Source organism: Peromyscus eremicus, chromosome 18 (genome assembly GCF_949786415.1).
Source record: "Peromyscus eremicus chromosome 18, PerEre_H2_v1, whole genome shotgun sequence".
Classification (NCBI taxonomy): Eukaryota; Metazoa; Chordata; class Mammalia; order Rodentia; family Cricetidae; genus Peromyscus; species Peromyscus eremicus.
Window position 1 is genome coordinate 985,070 of NC_081434.1, and position 20,294 is coordinate 1,005,363.

The following is a 20,294-nucleotide window of genomic DNA, read 5'->3' on the forward strand; positions in this document are numbered from 1 at the left end:
GTGATCCTACCTCCTCCAGGATGGAATATTTCAATGCAGATGAAATGCTAAACAGTACCTACACAGGTTTAATGGGAAACATAACATAGTTACTTTAAAATTAAAGAGAGTTGAGGGTCTGAAGAGATGAGTCAGCAGTTAAGAGGGCTTGCTATTCTTTCCAACTACAATGGTGCAATTCACAGTACCCATATGGTGGCTCACAACCATCTATAACTCTACTTTCAGGGGACCCAATGCCCTCTTCTGGTCTCTGTGGGAACCAGACTTCAAGTTGGTACACAGAAATACATGCAAGCAAAACATCAATACACACAAAATAATTTTTAAGAAAGCTGAAACCGATGAGCTCATAATATAAAGCTTCGTCCCTCCTATTTGAAGGGGTATAATGACATTCAAGCTAACCTGCATTTTCATTTGTCTCTATGAAACATTACTTTATTCATCAAATCCTTGAAGGCTTGTTTTACTTGTTGATTTCTCAGTGTGTAAATAAAAGGGTTCAACATGGGAGCAATTGAAGTGTTGAGAACAGCCACACCTTTGGTCAGTGATGCCCTTTCATTGGCAGAAGGTTTGACATACATGAAAATGCAGCTTCCATAAGAGATGGAGATGACAATCATGTGAGAGGAACAGGTGGAGAAAGCCTTTTTCCTCTGACTGGCAGATGGAGACCTCAGAATGGTGCTGATGATGCAGATGTATGACAGGATAACAAGAGCCAGTGTGAACAGCAGAGTGAAGGAGGCAACATAAAGGCCAAATGCCTCTAAAAGCCTTGTATCTGAGCAGGAGAGCTGTAAGATGGGGAAGTAGTCACAGCAGAAATGATCAATGACATTCGAACCACAGAAATCTAACTTGAGGACCAGCATGACTAATGGGAAGATGAACAGAAATCCTCCCAGCCATGCTGTGAGAACAAGAAGGGTGCAAACTTTCTGGTTCATGATGATGGTGTAATGCAGTGGTTTGCAGATGGCGACATAGCGATCATAAGACATAGCAGTTAGAAGAAAGAACTCAGAAACACCCATGGAGATTAAGAAAAATAACTGAGCCAAACAATTATTATAGGAAATGGTCTTGACTTTAGTAATTATTGACCCCAAAAATCTAGGGATGGAAACACTGGTGAACATAATTTCTAAGAAGGAGAAGTTCTGGAGGAAAAAATACATAGGAGTCTTTAACTGAGCATGTAGCAAGGTAAGTGTGATGATGCTTAGGTTTCCACAGACACTTAATATATAAGCTATGAATAAAAAAATGAAAATCACAACCTGAAGCTCTGGTGAGTCTGATATGCCCAAGAGCACAAACTCAGTAATCATAGAGTAGTTTCTCATACTGATTAATAGTCCTTAGAATCTATTGATAAAAAAGAAATTAAAGTGTAAATTCAATGTAAAAGGAACAAATGTTTAAATATTGATATTACTGTATTCAATGAAATAAGGTCATGGAGCACTTCCACTAAGATTTTCTAATCTCTGCTCGTTCCTCAAACATCTTCTTGAAAGGAAACACTTTTGTAGATGGGAGTTTAAAGCCTTTCTACACACAAAAATTTTACATACAGTCATTATTTCTATATTACAAGATTCTTTTGAACTATGTAAAAATATTTTAATAGTATCTTCATTATTTTCTGGTTTCGCATATTGTATGCTTTCAGGATTGAATATATAACATTTAATTTTAATTCTAATACTATTTCCAAACTTCTATAGTTTATAAGTACAAACTGAGCACCTGACCATATTTACTAAACCTAAAACTGTCATAGTTATTTTCAACCTTAATACATGTGTAGTTTAAAATGGCCAGGAATAATGTATTTCCCAAGAGAGAAGTAAGGCGAGATTTTCTTTAGTTATAAAAACAAGTAAATTCTTAATTTGTGGGAATTAAAACAAAGACCAGAGAAAACAATTTAAACAGAGCCAGGGATCAATAACTACTTTCTATGAAGTCTAAGGTACTTGTAGCATTTTAATATTATCTTTTTAATAAGCTCACTTTGTAATTTTTATCTTTAAACTTTCTTGAGAACAAAAGAAATAACTCTTACAAACGATTTTTTATCTCAAAGTATAACAGTGCCTTCCTTCTCAAGGAATCAACAGAATAAATAAAATTTTCTATAGGATTTTCGTTTTCAAACCACGAGCTCTTCTAATCAGTCCTATTCTCTTCTGATGTTTAACAGACAACATAGAGTCTGTGTACAAGTTATCACCAAATGTGATGTACTACTTTCTAGGCAGGGAGTTCAGCAAGGGATAAGTACTGAAACTGATAATGGGCCTTTATCCACTTTTTCCTATTGTAGTCTTCTGAGTCTCAGTGTTTTTTCTCTTTAGGAATAAACATATCTTTTTCATCAAAACTTCGAGGTACTGTTTTGTTCACATGATAATTAAAACATACTAAAATATAAAAATAATAGTAATAAATATATTTAAGTGATAATTTGGGGATCCTTGCATTTTCCCAGTAAAGTAAATCTTTCAATGACAGATAAAAATTCTTTTCTTCACAAATGTGAAACATGCTATTTGGTATATATGCTAATACCAATCAGATATTAAAATCTACAGTCTACAGCATAATTTAAATGTTGCTACTTAAAACACAAAATTAAACGTATTAATAATATTCTCCAGAAGTTTTTCCCATTCAGGTCACTCTTGGCCCTGTTTACTACACTGAAGCCTGTTACATCAAAAATGTCATGCTAAATTGCTTGTAAGATTGCTGACAGCCTCACTTAGAAATGAAAATATATGTATCTTTAGTCTCTTTTATTGTTTCACTGAAACTGCGTGTGCTGTAAAACACACCATTGTCATCCTTGAAATTATTTAAGAAAATGAAGCAACTGATAAGATTTTAAGACAATAGAAGGTGAAACCTTTTTAAGGTCTCTGGATATGATAAAGATTGAAACCTACACAAACATAAACACAACTTTACCTTCTCTGGACAGTGTACAAATCCCTGATACACTCAACTAAAGAACAGAAGATGCAAACAGAAATTCAAGACATGTATGTAGTGATGTCATGACCCATCTTCCTTGAAAACCAAACAATATAGAGAGACAGAGGGAAAAAGTGTACCAATCAACTGATAACATTCAACCTGGCTTCCCTTTGGTCAAACAATTTTCCTAATAAGAGCACAGACTCTGTCTATTCTCAGGAGATAATTCATTCTCAATTCATTTGGGATTAGTTAAACACAGGACTAAACTGCCCTACAATGGGCTCTCTTTGACATTCTGCTGGTATTTTTTTTAATTAGTAAATTCTGCCAGCACAAAACAGAATAGATAACTTAAAACTTAATCTTTAAAATCTTCAAAAGTTAAGGTTGTACTTAGCCCTTGTTTTTTATTTTCAATTTCAAAATTGATATGTGCTCCACAATATGAGATCCAGAGCCACACCAGTGTACAGAGACCTATCCTTTTTTAATAAATATTTTTATTTTATAATTAATTTAATTTTACATATCAGCCATGGATTCCCCTGTCCTCCCTCCTCCCACCCTTCAGCCTCCTCAACTCCAATTCACCCCCCCCCCATTCCCACCTCCTCCAAGGCAAGATCTCCCCTAGGGATTCAGCTCAGCCTGGTAGATTCAGTTGAGGCAGGTCCAGTCCCCTCCTCCCTGCACCAAGGCTGAGCAAAATGTCTCAGCATAGGCCCTAGGTTCCAAAAAGCCAGCTCATGCAACAAGTACAGGTCCCAGTCCCACTGCCTGGGGACCTCCTAAACAGTTCAAGCTCATCAACTGTCTCACTTATCCAAGAGGGCCTGGTATAGTTCCATGGGAGGCTCCTCAGCTATTGGTTCACAGTTCATGTGTTTCCGCTAGTCCCTGTGCTTTTTCCAGTCATGGTCTCAATACCTCTTGCTCATATAATCCCTTCTCTCTCTCCTTCTCTCTCTCTCTCTCTCTCTCTCTCTCTCTCTCTCTCTCTCTCTCTCTCTCTCTCTCTCTCTCTCTCTCTCTCTCTCTCTCTCTCTCTCTCTCTCTCTCTCTCTCTCTCGCCGATTGAACTCCTGGAGCTCCACCTGGGGCGTGGCCACGGATCTCTGCGTCTGCTTCCACCAGTCACTGCATGAGAGTTCTATCATGACAGTTAGGGTGTTCGGCCATCCAATCACCAAAGTAGGTCAGCTCAGGCACCCTCTCGACCATTGCCAGTAGTCTATAGTGAAGTCATCACTGTGGATTTCTGGGTACCTCTCTAACACTCTGCTTCTTCCTAATCCCATGGGGTCTTCATTTATCATGGTGTCTCTTTCCTTGTTCTCCCACTTTGTTCTTGATCCAGCTGGGACCTCCCACTCCCCTAAGTTCTCTTTCCCCCATCCTTGCCCTCCATTACCCTCCCTCACCCCCAGTTTGCTCATGTAGATCTCATCCATTCAGAGACCTATCCTTAACCTACCCTACCAACCATGCATTTATTTCAAATCTTTTGATTATTCAAAATAAAATATACTATATTATACCAAATTGGTTTTATGTATTATACAACCACAACCACACACTCACTTATTGTTTTATGTACTTTATTATATTATATACACTATGTAAGTACAGATATTTTGAAATTTCATTACACAAAATATTGTTCAACATTCCTATCTTGCTTTTCAGTTAACACTGAGTAATAGATGTCATTTCTGGTTGTGTTATCTAGGGAAAAAAAAGTTTCCTTTTGTAACATTTGCATGGATTATCCAAGGAGATTTATTCATAATTTATTAATTTTATTATTGGTTAAGGTTAGGGCTAGATACACATTTCATTCACTAGTAGCATTCATTCTCTGCTAGCACACAACAGCATAACTTTAAATCATTTAAATATCTTTAAAATTAGGATTGTACTTTAGCTTTGCAAAAATGCATTCATGAAATCACAGCAGCTGTGGTTGACTACTCAAGACATTCACATGATGATGGTTGGGAATCCTTGCTGTACCTGAGGAGCCACAGGCTGATAATTTTTCTGGTTTTAACACTCTCACTACTCCATTTTATGGAAGAGGTGCTCACATCATGAGGGGCGGGGTAAGGTGAGCTTTCCCAAGTATGGGAGCCAGCTCTCCTATAAGGGGTGAGGTCATCAGGTTCTGTTATCCTAGGGCTGGGGAGGCTCAGGGTCAGCTCTCCTGGGGTAGGATGGTCACTCTCCCGGGGGAGGGGGTTATTCCAGAACAGTGAGGGTTGAGGCCAAGTCAGCAGGGCCCTCATATTCAATAAATGGTTCAATACATGGTTTGCATGGGACCCTGAGGTAACACAGGCAACTGATATCCACAGACCCCAGCTGCTTCAGGACCACAGTACCAGAAGTAGTCAGCAGCAGCAGCTTGGAGCCAGATGTCACCATGGCCTCGGGAGAGGGGAGAGCAGCATGGGAACTCTAGCTTAAAGGAAATACAGGTTTAAACATCAAAGGCTATTTCTCTGAGAGACTGAGACAAAAGACTTGAACATCTCAATTTTATTCTGTGTGTATGTGTGTTGTTGTTGTTGTTGTTGTTGTTGTTGCTTTTGTTAATGGTTTTTGATGTTTATTATTGAAATCTCTACAGTAATGCAATTACCTTTTTAAATATCTAGGGTTTTTTTCAACTTTGCTTTTGTATACTCAATTGTCTTGTATGCCATTAAACAAAATTCAAAGTCACAAAAAAAAAATTCTACGTCCAAATATTTACTTTATTTATTATGTTATACTTTTCTATTTTAGAAATTTAAAGTTATTCGAAATTTAAGTTAATACATCAAAAATACTATTCATGGTATAGGTAATATCTATATCAGCTCATAATCACTTTAAGACATCCCATAATACATACCTAATGTTCAGGATAAGCAGTTTGGGGGGCTTGTTTTTTGGAGACATGGTTTCTCCATGCAGCCCTGGCTGCCCTGGAACTTACTCTGTAAACAAGGCTGGCCTTGAACTCATAGAGATCTGTCTGCCTCTGCCTCCCAGTACGGGGATTAAAGGTGAGTGCCAGTACGGCCAGGTCAGGATAGACAACTTTTGTTAAGGCCTCACATTTAACCCTAGATGGCCTAAAACTCACCAGGCTAGCCCCAAACAAGAAATACACATGCCTCTACCTCCCAAGTAATGGAATTAAAATCATATGCCAACATATGCTACACAGGATCAATATTTTGTTCCTGTTTTAAGGAAATATATATATATATATATACATATATATGTATATTTATATATTTATATACACATATATAATTAAAAAACTGTAACTTTTTTAAAATATACCAATATTCAAGTATTCCAGAGTCTGGCTCATCATGCAATGGTTTTTTTCAGAATTTCTACTGACCAGATTGAAAGAAAGACTCCTCAGAAGCTAATGAATAATTAAAGGATTTATTTTATTAAAATTTCTTTTACTTATTTTTCATGATTACTTGCACAAAATCTCCTTGTAAATATGAGTGTTAATTAATTTTAATAATGATAATAATAACAATAATACCAGTGTATATAGAAACAAATCTTAGAAGAGAGACCACTACATACAACTTCTAAAAAATAATAATAATAAATAGTAACAGTCAAGAAATATATGGGCTTTGCTATTGGTTGCTCTGCACAAATTGATTGTAAGGCCCTATTGCTGAAGAAAATGCTCGAATAACTCATTGAACACAGAGAAGTCGAAATGGTACCTAACTAGAGCCTTCACCCCTACTGACTACTGCTCAAGGGACTGGAAAGTACTCTGCACGCAACCAGAAGAGAAACTTAACAGATATAAACCCTTTGATCTACACTGGTGACCTCCTGGATGATGAGCCAGTGCAATGGTGGTACAGTAATGCTGGAGTAACCAACCACTATCTGAATGGATTTAAGGCCCACTCCACAAAATGGAACTCATGACTGACAGTGTCCAGGTGGCCAAGAACCTGGACTAGATAGGCCTTGACCTAGGGGAAAGGCCAATACTATTGCTCTGCTAAATGAATGCAGCAATGTAATGACTCCTAATAAAGTTCTATTCCCATAGATCAGTGACTTGTTCAGCCATCATCAAAGAAGTTTCCACCTTCAATATATGGGAACAAATACAGAGACAAACAACTGGAGAATGGACAGAGAGTGAGAGACCTTGGGACATTCAATCGCAAATGAAATGTCTCCAACAAACTTCCTTCCTCTGGCTCAGAGAACCCTGCAGAAGAGGGGGTAGAAGGATTATAAGAGTCAGTGAGGGGGGGCTGGAGAGATGGCTCAGAGGTTAAGAGCACTGACTGCTCTTCCAGAGGTCCTGAGTTCAATTCCCAGCAACCACATGGTGGCTCACAACCATCTATAATGAGATCTGGTGCCCTCTTCTGGCCTGCAGACATACATGCAGGCAGAACATTGTATACATAATAAATAAATAAATCTTTAAAAAAAAAAAAAAAAAGAGTCAGTGAGGATGGAAGACACCAGTGAAACAATGCCTTCCAGACACAACAGGACTGACACATAAACTCACAGAGACAGTGGCAGCATGCACAGGGCCTGCACAAGGCTGAGCCAGATAGAGTCTCAGCACTGAGAGGGGGAAGTGAACATGACCTCTCATCCCCAAACAAGAAGCTATCGCTACTTGAAAACCACACACATAAGAAAAGTTCATTTTTTCCAGGGAGTCTCTTTGGGTATACAAACCCACTTAAGAGGAAGCCACATGACCTGCAGTTAAGGACCAACACAAAATGAACTCCATGATATTTTTTGAGATATTTTGTCTCCTAATGCTTTGTCTGTGCACCATTTATCTCACTGTGATTTTGTTGAAGTGGTATGGTTTCCAATTTTGTGTTTTTATGGGTGTGTATGTATGTGTGTGTCTCTGTGTGTGTTTGTGTATCTGTGTGTCTGTGTGTGTGTGTATGTGTGTGTATCTTGTGCTATTTCTTTGTGGTTTTTTCTGTTTGTTTGTTTTTCTCTATTGGATTTTTTATTTACTTGCCTGATTGCTTTCTAAACAGAGAAAAAGAAGGCCTGAAGTTAGATGGATGGGTGAGAGGAGATGATCTGGGAGGAGACAAGAGAGGAAAAACACTTATCAGAATATAATTTATTAATTAATCAATTTTCATTAAATAATAAAATAAATATGTATATGAGCTTTGAATTGGGAAGACTAAGAATAAAAGTACAAATAAGAATTAAAGGGATTTCTAGTGTTGGGTGACTCACTTAATTTTGTCAATCTTCAATTCCTTTGTTGAAAATAGGATTATTTCTTGAGAGATTTTGAAAATTAAATAAAATTATATAAAAACAATTGTGCTTTATAAGTATGTTGCATTGAGGCTCCAAAAATGGCTGAAGTATTCTGTCATTATTCATTCAAACAGAATGAATTTTTAACTTGGGGAAGGATGTTCACAGTGGTTGCAATAATACCTTTATTAAAAGTACTATTCTAATCACTGTATTTTTATTATTACATTTTTATTTTTAAAACATTTTTTATTTTGATCATATTCTTTCCTTCACCCAAGTTCTTTCAGCTCCTCTCCCCCTCCATACCCACCCAGCTTTAAGTTCTTTCTTAAAAGCAAACAAAAACTCAGTGTAACAACAGAAAAAAAAGCCAATAAAACCACACACACACACACACACACACACACACACACACACACACACCAAAAAAACCCACCAAACTGTAACCAAATAAATTCATACACACAAAAAAAAAAATTAAAGTGGAGTCCATCACATGGTGGTCAACTACTCCTGAATGCAAAGCCTGTCCTAGATTGGTTAATATACCCAGGGTCACTAGTGGAGAAAACTGATTTTCCCTATCCAGCAGGTATAAAGGACAATTTAGTGGTTAATCTTTATCATAGTAGCTAGGTTTTCATTCATTCTTTTTTAATATAATAAGATAAAAATTATCACATTGAAGTTTGACAAGACAAACCAACAAAAGGAAAACAGCCCAAGAGAAGGAATCAGAGGCCCACTCATTCACACACTCAGGAATCTTATAAACACTAAAGCGGAAGCCATAAAATGTACTCAGAGGACTTGGTGCAGACTGTGAAGGCCCTGTGTGTGGTGCTTCAGTCTCTGTGGGTTCATGGGAGCTTTGTTCACGTTGATTTAGAGGGACTTTTTCCTTGGCGTCCTCCATTCCCCCTGGTTTGTACACTCTTTCCACTTCCTCCTCCTCCAGTTGCCTGTACTCTGAGGAAAGAGATTGATGGAGACATCCCATATAGGGAATGCATGTTCCAAGGTCTCTCACTGTCTGGGAAAGTCTGGCTGTGGATCTCGGTGTTTGTTCCCATCTGCTGTAGAAGGAGGCTTCTCTGATGATATCTGAACAAGATAGCATTAGACTCTAAGTACAGCAAAATACCACATAAGTCATTTTATCATTTTTTTAATTTTTCAGACAAGGATTATGGACTTTTACCTCTATTCTCATTTGGCCTTAAAAATTTTTATTATTGTTTACAAATGAATCATTATGGTTCAGAGAGATTGTATAATATGATTTAAATCACATAGCTAACAAATGTTAAATATAATCTAAGACCACCTATAAATAAGTGTACTCCCTTAAAAAAACAGTCCTATACAGCCCCTATTTAAATAAACACAAATAGAAAGAGTAATTTCTACCTTTTAATCAGTACAAAATTAGTTTTGTGTACTATAACAAAATATAGCATGTAATATAATTTTAATACAACACTTCAAACTACAGTCTGGTATAATCTACTTAGTTAGACTAAAGTTGAGCTGTTGACTTCAAAATATAACTTTAAAAATAATAACTAAAGTGAAATTACACTCCAAAGACGGACATTGTCACATCCCACAGCACCAAAAGATGTTGGTTGTTAAATGAAAACTCCAGTACCAGGCATCAGATATCTCCCTGTGATTTGTTGGCAAGGGTGGGTTCCAAGGTCTCCAAAACTACAAATGGTGTTACCATTTCCCTTGGTTATCATACTAAACGTGTTAATATTCCAGTCCTGAAGACACCACACACCTTGGATGCAAGAAATAGAGAAATCAGTCTCTGACCACCCAGGAAACTTTCTCCTTGCTACAAGCTTTGATCCTGCTGAAAAGTTCTATACAGGCTGCTGGGGAACAAAGAGACCAGTGATCTTACCCAGCACTAGACATTGCATACTGCAATACTGTCCTGCTAGACAAGATGTGTCCGCTGGTACAATAGACAAGACTGCTCTGGATAACTAACCACTTAATGACCAGATTTGAGGCCTGTTCTTCAGGACAGAACACCATATTTTTTGCTGTAATCCTGCTCAAACAACCATGGAGGATGAGGTCATTAGTCCAAGTTATTTTAGATGGTCATGCTGTCAAACACCTTCTAAACAGTTATGTATATACTCAGAAATCCTGGCTCTTCTCAGTCTTTGTCAGGAGAGCTTCTTTTGCAAGTGAGCAGCAGTCAGTGGAGGTGTGCATAACTGGTCAAAGGACACAGGATGACTGAGTGCTCGGCCTGGATGGGACATCTATTATAGTCGCCCTCCCCAAAAGGCTCTGAGAGCATCAAGAGAGAGGAGATGGAATAAACATCAGAATCAGAAAATGGGAAGGATTGTTATGGACATCTGGACATGACACATCCACCACACTCATGGTGTCACAGCAGCTGTGGTTCCCTGCACAAGACCTGTACAAGATCAAACCAATCAAAATCCCAGCACAGAGAAGGCAAGTCTCCACACCCCACCCCTTGGCAGTGTACAGTTGGTGGAAGAGAGAGATTCATTCTTTTTTGAGAGTGTGGCCTCTGGTAGGTTCCTCTGCTCCAGAAGGTGGCCAAACATCCATAAACATATGGGCAGCACTAAGTGGATTATGGATGAAGAAAGAGCAGGAAAAAAAACATGAGGAAGGGGGTGAGCTGGAAGGGAGAGACTAGGGATAGATATAGTTCATTGTGAACATATGAAATTCTAAAGCATGAAAAAAATTAAATTAAGCTATTAGCTAAAGAATCAATGCAAAATCAGAATCTTCCAACATCTTCTATATTGATACAAGAATATATATTACTGCCAATTTTCATAGAATTTTGTAACATCCAGAATGGCTGGAATAGTGACAATATCAGCTTATGAATAAGATCTGATACATAGAAATTATTAGTATTTATAAAAACATTCCCCTTCTCACTGAAATGACTTTGGGACTTTGTTTTACCATTTTGTTGATAGTGTATGTATTATTTTGACTGAAGAGATGGAAGAGAACAGCTTATAAAAGGAAGAGTATCAGGAAGAAGGCATTTTTTAATTATTTGGCATATTTCACATACATTTTCTGTAGCATGATATGGTTAATGTATGATCTCTTCCACCAGCTCAAGGGACTAATTTATATTAATGAATTGCAGTAGACTGGACAAGCAGAGATGGCTCAGTGGTTAAGAGTGCTTGATGCACAATCAGGAGAAGCAAAGTTTAGGTATCAGTAGCCACATAAAATCTGAGCACAGCCCCATGAATGCTTGTAACCCAGGAACAGAAGAGAACAGAAACAAGTGGGTCATTGTGCCTTGTTTGTGGTGAGCCTAGTGAACTCCAAGTTCAATGAGATATTCTGCCTCAAGGGAACAAGGCATAAGTGATAGACAGGGACAGTACTGTCCTCTGACCTCCACTCACACAGGCGTGCACATGCACACACATGTACACAAACTCCTACATATGCACATCACTCCAAATATATGCACAAAAAGGAATAGCCATGATATTAGCATGTAGGAATAGCCTATAGGAATAGCCTACACATGCAATCTAAAGGAATATAAAATATAATACACATTTGTATCAAAGTTAGAAAAGGAAGATTGAGAGATAGTGCCCAATGAAATGGAGAAGAAAATAATAACAAGCAAATAACACCAATTGTAAATGCATTTTACCATTAGCATCATATTTTTGGAGACAAAGAGCATAACCAAACACAGGTTAATATTCCACAACATGGATATCTATTAAATGTTCCATAATACTTTACAGTGATCCCACCTCCTCCAGGATGGAATATTTCAATGCAGATGAAATGCTAAACAGTACCTACACAGGTTTAATGGGAAACATAACATAGTTACTTTAAAATTAAAGAGAGTTGAGGGTCTGAAGAGATGAGTCAGCAGTTAAGAGGGCTTGCTATTCTTTCCAACTACAATGGTGCAATTCACAGTACCCATATGGTGGCTCACAACCATCTATAACTCTACTTTCAGGGGACCCAATGCCCTCTTCTGGTCTCTGTGGGAACCAGACTTCAAGTTGGTACACAGAAATACATGCAAGCAAAACATCAATACACACAAAATAATTTTTAAGAAAGCTGAAACCGATGAGCTCATAATATAAAGCTTCGTCCCTCCTATTTGAAGGGGTATAATGACATTCAAGCTAACCTGCATTTTCATTTGTCTCTATGAAACATTACTTTATTCATCAAATCCTTGAAGGCTTGTTTTACTTGTTGATTTCTCAGTGTGTAAATAAAAGGGTTCAACATGGGAGCAATTGAAGTGTTGAGAACAGCCACACCTTTGGTCAGTGATGCCCTTTCATTGGCAGAAGGTTTGACATACATGAAAATGCAGCTTCCATAAGAGATGGAGATGACAATCATGTGAGAGGAACAGGTGGAGAAAGCCTTTTTCCTCTGACTGGCAGATGGAGACCTCAGAATGGTGCTGATGATGCAGATGTATGACAGGATAACAAGAGCCAGTGTGAACAGCAGAGTGAAGGAGGCAACATAAAGGCCAAATGCCTCTAAAAGCCTTGTATCTGAGCAGGAGAGCTGTAAGATGGGGAAGTAGTCACAGCAGAAATGATCAATGACATTCGAACCACAAAAATCTAACTTGAGGAATAGCATGATTAATGGAAAAATGGTCAGAAATCCTACCAGCCATGAGGCAAGTACAAGAAGGGTGCAAACTTTCTGGTTCATGATGATGGTGTAATGCAGTGGTTTGCAGATGGCGACATAGCGATCATAAGACATAGCAGTTAGAAGAAAGAACTCAGACACTCCCATGGAGATGAAGAAAAATAACTGAGCCAAACAATTATTATAGGAAATGGTCTTGACTTTAGTAATTATTGACCCCAAAAATCTAGGGATGGAAACACTGGTGAACATAATTTCTAAGAAGGAGAAGTTCTGGAGGAAAAAATACATAGGAGTCTTTAACTGAGCATGTAGCAAGGTAAGTGTGATGATGCTTAGGTTTCCACAGACACTTAATATGTAAGCAATGAATAAAAAGGAAAAAATTACAACCTGAAGCTCTGGTGAGTCTGATATGCCCAAGAGCACAAACTCAGTAATCATAGAGTAGTTTCTCATACTGATTTATAGTCCACAAAATCTATTAATAAAAAAAATGAAGCATAAATTTAATGTAAGAGAATTGAAGTTTAAATATTTATACTACTATGTTCAAATAAATGAAGCAATATCTGCTCATTTCTATTAAGTAGAAAACCTCTTGTTAAAAGAAAGCATATAGGTAGGTGTATAAAACCCCCTTCAACCATTTTATGCAAGGCTCTACATAGTCATAATTTCTTTTTTTTTTTTTTTTTTTTTAAAGATTTATTTATTTATTATATATAGAGTGTTCTGCTTGCATGTATGCCTGCATGCCAGAAGAGGGCACCAGATCTCATTATAGATGGTTGTGAGCCATCATGTGGTTGCTGGGAATTGAACTCTGGACCTCTGGAAGAGCAGCCTGTGCTCTTAACCTCTGAGCCATCTCTCCAGCCCTTGTTTTTTTTTTTTTTTTTTGTTTTGTTTTATTTTTGTTTTGTTTGAGCTGAGGACTGAACCCAGGGTCTTGCGCTTGCCTAGCTCTACCACTGAGCTAAATCCCCAAACCTGAGGTTTTAAGATTTTATAGATTATAATAAATCATTTTTAAATAGTGCCACGAGGCAGAACAGACTTATGAAATGGAAAGGTTTCACACTCTTTTTTTTTTTTTTTGGTAAAGATTTATTTATTTATTATGTATACAGTATTCTGTCTGCATGTGTCCCTGCAGGCCAGAAGAGGGCACCAGATCTCATCACAAGTGGTTGTAAGCCACCATGTGGTTGCTGGGAATTGAACTCAGGACCTTTGGAAGAGCAGTTGATGCTCTTAACCACTATGTGTAGGATACCATTGAGTTATAGATTTGTGTAACAATATTTTAATAGTATCTTCATTTTTAACATGAAACACTGTTTTCTAGTTTCACATATTGTATGCTTTCAGGACTGAATATATAACATTTAATTTCAATTCTAATATTGTTTTCAACCTCTATAGTGTTTTGGTAGAAACCGAGCACCAAATTATTTTTACTAAACCCAAATGGTATCAGGGGTTATTTTCAATCTTAATATATGTGTTGTTTAAAATGGCCATTGAAACAAATGTGCTTGCAAACACAGAAATGAGACTAGATTTTCTTTATTATAAAAACAAATAAATTCTTTATTTGTGAGAATTCAAACATGGGCCAGGCACCAGACAGTTCTGGCATACACTTTCAATCCTGGTACTCAGGGGGCATAGGCAGGTGAATCTCTTGAGTTCCAGGCCAGCTTGGTCTACAGAGCGAGTTCCAGGCCAGCCAAGACCTAGTCTCAATAAATCAAAAGCAAAAAAGTCATGGGCCAAGGAAAATAATTTAAATAGAACCAGGGGTCAATAATTTATTTCAATTAATTCTGAGTGACATCATTTTAACGTTTTCTTTTTACTAAGTTCACTTTGTGATTTTATGTTTAAACTTTCTTGAAGACAAAAACTAACTCATACAGAAGTTTTTTATCTCAAAGTGTAATAGTATATTCCTTCTCAAATAATCAACAGAATAAACAAAATTTTCTATAGGATTTACTTTATGAAATCACAGAGCTCTACACTGTAATCTTCTACCAGTTCTATTCTCTCCTGATACATATCAGACAACATAGAGTCTGTGTATAAGTTATCACCAAATGCAATGCACTACTTTCTAGGCAGGGCAGTTCAGCAAAAGATAAGTACTAAACTGATAATGGGCATTATCCACCCTTTTCTATTTTAATCTCCTGAGTCTCAGTTTTTTCTCTTTAGGAATATATATACCTCTTTCATCATTATGTCATCAAAACTGACAGATACCTGTTATGTGGTTTATATGATAGTTAAAATATACCAAAATACAAAATTAATAGTAATAAATATATTTAATTACTTGGTGGCCTTGCTTTTTCCAGTATAGTAAAGTTTTCAATAATAGGTGAGAACGCATTTGTTCACAAATGTGAAACATACTGTTTAGTGCTTATGATAATACCAGTCAAATATAAAACCTTACAATGGTCAGCCATGACTTAAATTCTGCCATTTAAAACACAAATTTAAACATATTAATAATATTCTTCAGAAGGTGTTTTCATCATTCCATTCACTATTACCTCTGTGTATTACATAGAAAACTGCCTTGTAAAAAAAAAACGTATATGACCTGCTTGTGAGATTGCTAAAAGTCTCACTTAGAAATAAAAATAAAACTGTCATTAATTTCTTTTGTCATTTTACAGAAACTGAGTATGTTATGATCTATGTACAAAACATACTATGGTCATCTTTGCAATTATTTAAGAACATGGAGCAACTGATACTGTTTTAAGATACTAGAAGGTGAAATATTTTGAAGGTCTCTGGATATGGTAAAGATTGGAATCTACACAAACATAAATAAAACCTTACCTTCCTGATACACTCAACGAAAGAGCAGAAGGACGCAAACAGAAGTTCAAGACGTGCAAGTGGTGATGTTGTGACTCATCTTTCTTGAAAACCAAACAATATAGAGACAGAGGGGGGAAAATGTACCAATCATCTGATAGCATTCAACCTGGCTTCCCTTTGGTCAAGCAATTTTCCTAATAAATGCATGGACTCAGTGTATGCTCAGGAGATAATTCATTCTCAATTCATTTGGGATTAGTTAAACACAAGACTGAACTGCCCTTCAATGGGCTCCTCTTTAACAGTCTTACTGATATTTTACTAATTAGTAAATTCTGCCAGTGCAGAGCAAAATAGAGAACTAATAAATAAATAAATAATAAATAAATAAATAAATAGACATAATTTTAATATCTTCAAAAGTTAGGATTGTATCTTGTTTTTGTTTTCTATTTTTTAATTCTACAATTAACATGTGCTCAGCAGTATGAGATCCAGAGCCACAAAAGTGTACAAAGATCTATTCTTACCCTATCCTTTCATTTCCTTCAAATCTTTTGATTAGTCAAAAGAAGATATATTATAACAAATAAAATTGTTTCTATGTATTACACAAACACAGAGACTCAGTTATTGTATTTTACATATTCTACAAATACAGACAAGAGTTTACATATTCTACAAATACAGACAAGATTTTACATATTCTACAAATACAGACAAGATTTTACATATTCTACAGATACAGACAAGATTTTAAATATTCTACAAATACAGACAGACAAGATTTTACTGCACAAAATGTTCTACAGCTTTCCTATCTTGTTTTTTTTTCAGTTAACATTGAGAAATGGATGTCATTCCTTGTCAAGTTATCTAGAAAAAAATGTATCCTTCTGTAACAATTGCATTGGATATCAAGGGGACTTATACATAATTTACTAGTTCAATTATTGTTTGAGATTAGAATTAGATCCACATTTCATCACTAGTAACTCTGCCTGCATAGAATAGCGTGAATAACTTAAAATTGCTTAAATATCTCTAACATTTAGGATAGTACTTTAGCTTTGTAAAGGGCATTCATGAAATCACAGCAGCTGTGGTTGACTACTCAAGACATACACAAGATCATGGCTTGGGAGGCCTAGCTGTTCCTGAGGATGTTAATGGCTATTGGAGGATAGGGAGTCATTTTCTTCAATGGTGTAGCCCCTAGCATGCTGCCCATATTCTAGCAAATAACCTTTCATCCATGTTTGTATGAGTAGCCCTAATTAAATTCAATAGGTTATAAAAAGAAATATGAAAGTATGGGGACTTATACTGAGAAGAAGAAGTTTGTTGAAAGAGTGAGGGGGATAAGAAAGGATAACAGGAAGAATATGATCAAAATATATTAAACTGTTAGATAATAAATTAAGGGAGTGCACTTCTTTTTCTGGTTTTAAATATTCTTACTACTCCGTTTTATGGAAGAGGTGTTCTCATCTTGTAAAATTTCATCTTTAAAATTTGGTAGCATTAACTATGACACTGAACTTAGAGTTGTATTTTTACAAAGTCTTATCTACATGCTCTAATTCTTCAATAGATGTAGTGATATGCAGATAACTGCTTTCATCAGTGAATTTTGGTGGATGTACCAAATAAACTTGTTCATTTCACCAATGTTTCAAATTTTTTTTTTTTAGTTAAAAGGAGATTTATTTAATGGCATAACTTACAAATTAAGGGATAGGTAGGTTGCGGGGTCTGGGAAAGGTGTATCACAGTCCAGCGGTGTTCTCTGGAGCTCTGCTTGGTCTACCTCAACCATCCAGCGTCCTGGAACCAAGAGAGTGTCCGCCGATCCAGATCTCGGGTCCCCAGGCGCCTCCCTTGGCCCCGCCTTGTAGGCGTGACAGTTGCCGAAGTCTCAATGGGGGTTGGAACTTCCAGAACAAAGCTGGAATGGCTACCCACTACATCTCCCCCTTTTTGTCTAAATAAGAAAGTTCTAACCTAATACAAGACTATATACAAAGGAATGGTTATCAAATATTGTCCAGGAATAATGAGGGATAATGACCTAGATAAGATGGAACTACAACCAATGCAAACAATATCAAGCAAGAAACACATATTAAAATCCAGAGAAGTATAGAGCATAGATAAATGGCATGTTACAAAGATCATTCCAAAAGGTGTCCTACCCTAAAGAACCTGAATCTAATACTTAATATGTTCTATCTACTAAGTTGTAACTATAACTGCTAGTCTTCAATCCCATCAAAGACCTGAGAAGGAATATAATGGTACCTGAGAAATGGTAGATGGATGCAAGCAACTTTCGGGAATCTTGCGAGAGTAGACCGAGATAGCTGGTAGCCTGGACAATCACCTAATGTTTCTCAGCATTGTTGGTGCATTCAAATTGGCTACAGGCCTAAAGTATCTGACAGACCATTTTCAGAAGCAGGAATTCTGAAAGACCATCTTACCCTGTCTTGGCAGAGTACAGTGGTCGCTTTCCTTGTGTCCCGCTTGTCCAGAAAGGATAGCATTGCATTTGTACTGTCAGCTGTCGAGGCAAGGGCAGTTCTTTGCCCAGTAGGCCATTTTGTGCCAAGAAGACAAACTTCCAAATGGAAATGTCTAGAAGCCCAACATTCTCTCGGGATCAAATTGGTGCAGCCAGGAGCAATTGTGTCTTGCATCAACAGAATTCTAAGTTATTTAAATGCCATATTCTCTAGGTCTATGAAGTGTTTGAAGATTACCTGTCCATCTGACCTATGTATCTGTAAATCTGTATAACCTGACTAACGTAACTATAGAGATGACAAGCATAGGTGACTATAAATCTACAAGTCTTATCTACTGAAATAACCTAAGGACTAAGACTTCACGTAAACAAGGTAGACAGTCTATAAGCAAGTGTATGGTAAAGAACGATGACTTCAAAGTTGTGACAATACACAAGATGTTATAACAGAGGTAGGAGTGTATAGTGTGATATACAATATGACAATAATCTTAAATATATATCAATATTTATAACAGAGGTAGGAGTATGTAGTGGGATATGCAATATGACAATAATCTTAAATATATATCAATATACCGAATATCCTAAACAGAAGTAGAACATACATAAAGTACGACAGATATAAATTTACATTTGTATCAATATACAAACATTTCAAATAAGAGTAGAAATATATGTACATTATACCAAGTATAGTTCTGTATTTGTTTTTTGTTTTTTTTGTTTGTTTGTTTTTTTGTTTTGTTTTTTTTTTGTTTTTGTTTTTTTTTGTTTGTTTTTTTTGTTTTTTTTTTTTAATTTTTATTTTGCAATACAATTTAGTTCTACATATCAGCCACAGATTCCCTTGTTCTCCCGCCTCCCGCCCCCCTCACCTTCCCCCCAGCCCGCCCCCCATTCCAATCTCCTCCAGGGCAAAGCCTTCCCCTCAGACTGAGATCAACCTGGTGGACTCAGTCCAGGTAGGTCCAGTCCCCTCCTCCCATGCCGAGCCAAGGGACCCTGCATAGGCCCCAGGTTTCAAACAGCCGACTCATGCAATGAGCACAGGACCCGGTCCCACTGCCTGGATGCCTCCCAAACAGATCAGGCCAATCAACTGTCTCACCCACTCAGAGGGCCTGATCCAGTTGGTGACCCCTCAGCCATTGGTTCATATTTCATGTGTTTCCGTTTGTTTGGCTATTTGTCTCTGTGCTTTATCCGACCTTGGTCTCAACAATTCTCGCTCATATAAACCCTCCTCATTCTCGCTAATTGGACTCCCAGAGATCCACCCGGGGCCTAGTCATGGATCTCTGCATCCAGATCCCTCAGTAGTTGGATGAGGTTTCTAGCACGACAATTAGGGTGTTTGGCCATCCCATCACCAGAGTAGGTCAGTTCGGACTGTCTCTCGACCATTGCCAGCAGTCTGTTGTGGGGGTATCTTTGTGGATTTCTGTGGGCCTCTCCAGCACTTTGTTTCTTCCTATTCTCATGTGGTCTTCATTTACCATGGTCTCCTATTCCTTGTTCTCCCTCTCTGTTGTTGATCCAGCTGGGATCTCCCACTCACCCAAGCTCTCTTTCCCTCGACCCTCGCCCTTCACTACCCCCACTCATGTCCAGGCTGTTCATGTAGATCTCATTCCATTTCTCTGTCATTGGGCGATCCCTGTGTCTTTCTTGGGGTCCTGTTTTCCAGGTAGCCTGCCTGGTGATGTGAGTAGCAGTCCAGTCATCCTTGTTCCACATCTAGTATCCTGTTATGAGTGAGTACATACCATGTTTGTCTTTCTGAGTCTGGGATACCTCACTCAGGATGATTTTTTCTAGATCCATCCATTTGTCTGCAAACCTCATGATGTCATTGTTTTTCTCTGCTGAGTAGTATTCCATTGTGTATATGTACCACATTTTGTTTATCCATTCTTCAGTTGAA

At 37.3% G+C, this 20,294-nt stretch overlaps 2 protein-coding genes across 2 annotated transcripts; both read right to left on the reverse strand.

The window, feature by feature from the left end:
• Positions 1–416: 416 nt before the first annotated feature.
• Positions 417–1,355, reverse strand: LOC131895163 (olfactory receptor 6C3-like). Its single transcript, XM_059245591.1, has one exon. It carries the CDS (start codon positions 1,353–1,355, stop codon positions 417–419), a length of 939 nt encoding a protein of 312 aa, XP_059101574.1.
• Positions 1,356–12,516: 11,161 nt separating this feature from the next.
• LOC131895145 (olfactory receptor 6C3-like) lies at positions 12,517–13,455 on the reverse strand. The gene has a single exon (XM_059245573.1). The coding sequence runs from the start codon at positions 13,453–13,455 to the stop codon at positions 12,517–12,519; it is 939 nt and encodes a 312-aa protein (XP_059101556.1).
• Positions 13,456–20,294: the final 6,839 nt, after the last annotated feature.

Bases quoted from the DNA above. Each gene is read 5' to 3' on its own strand.
- LOC131895163 (XM_059245591.1), bottom strand. From the start codon at position 1,355: ATGAGAAACTACTCTATGATTACTGAGTTTGTGCTCTTGGGCATATCA.
- LOC131895145 (XM_059245573.1), bottom strand. From the start codon at position 13,455: ATGAGAAACTACTCTATGATTACTGAGTTTGTGCTCTTGGGCATATCA.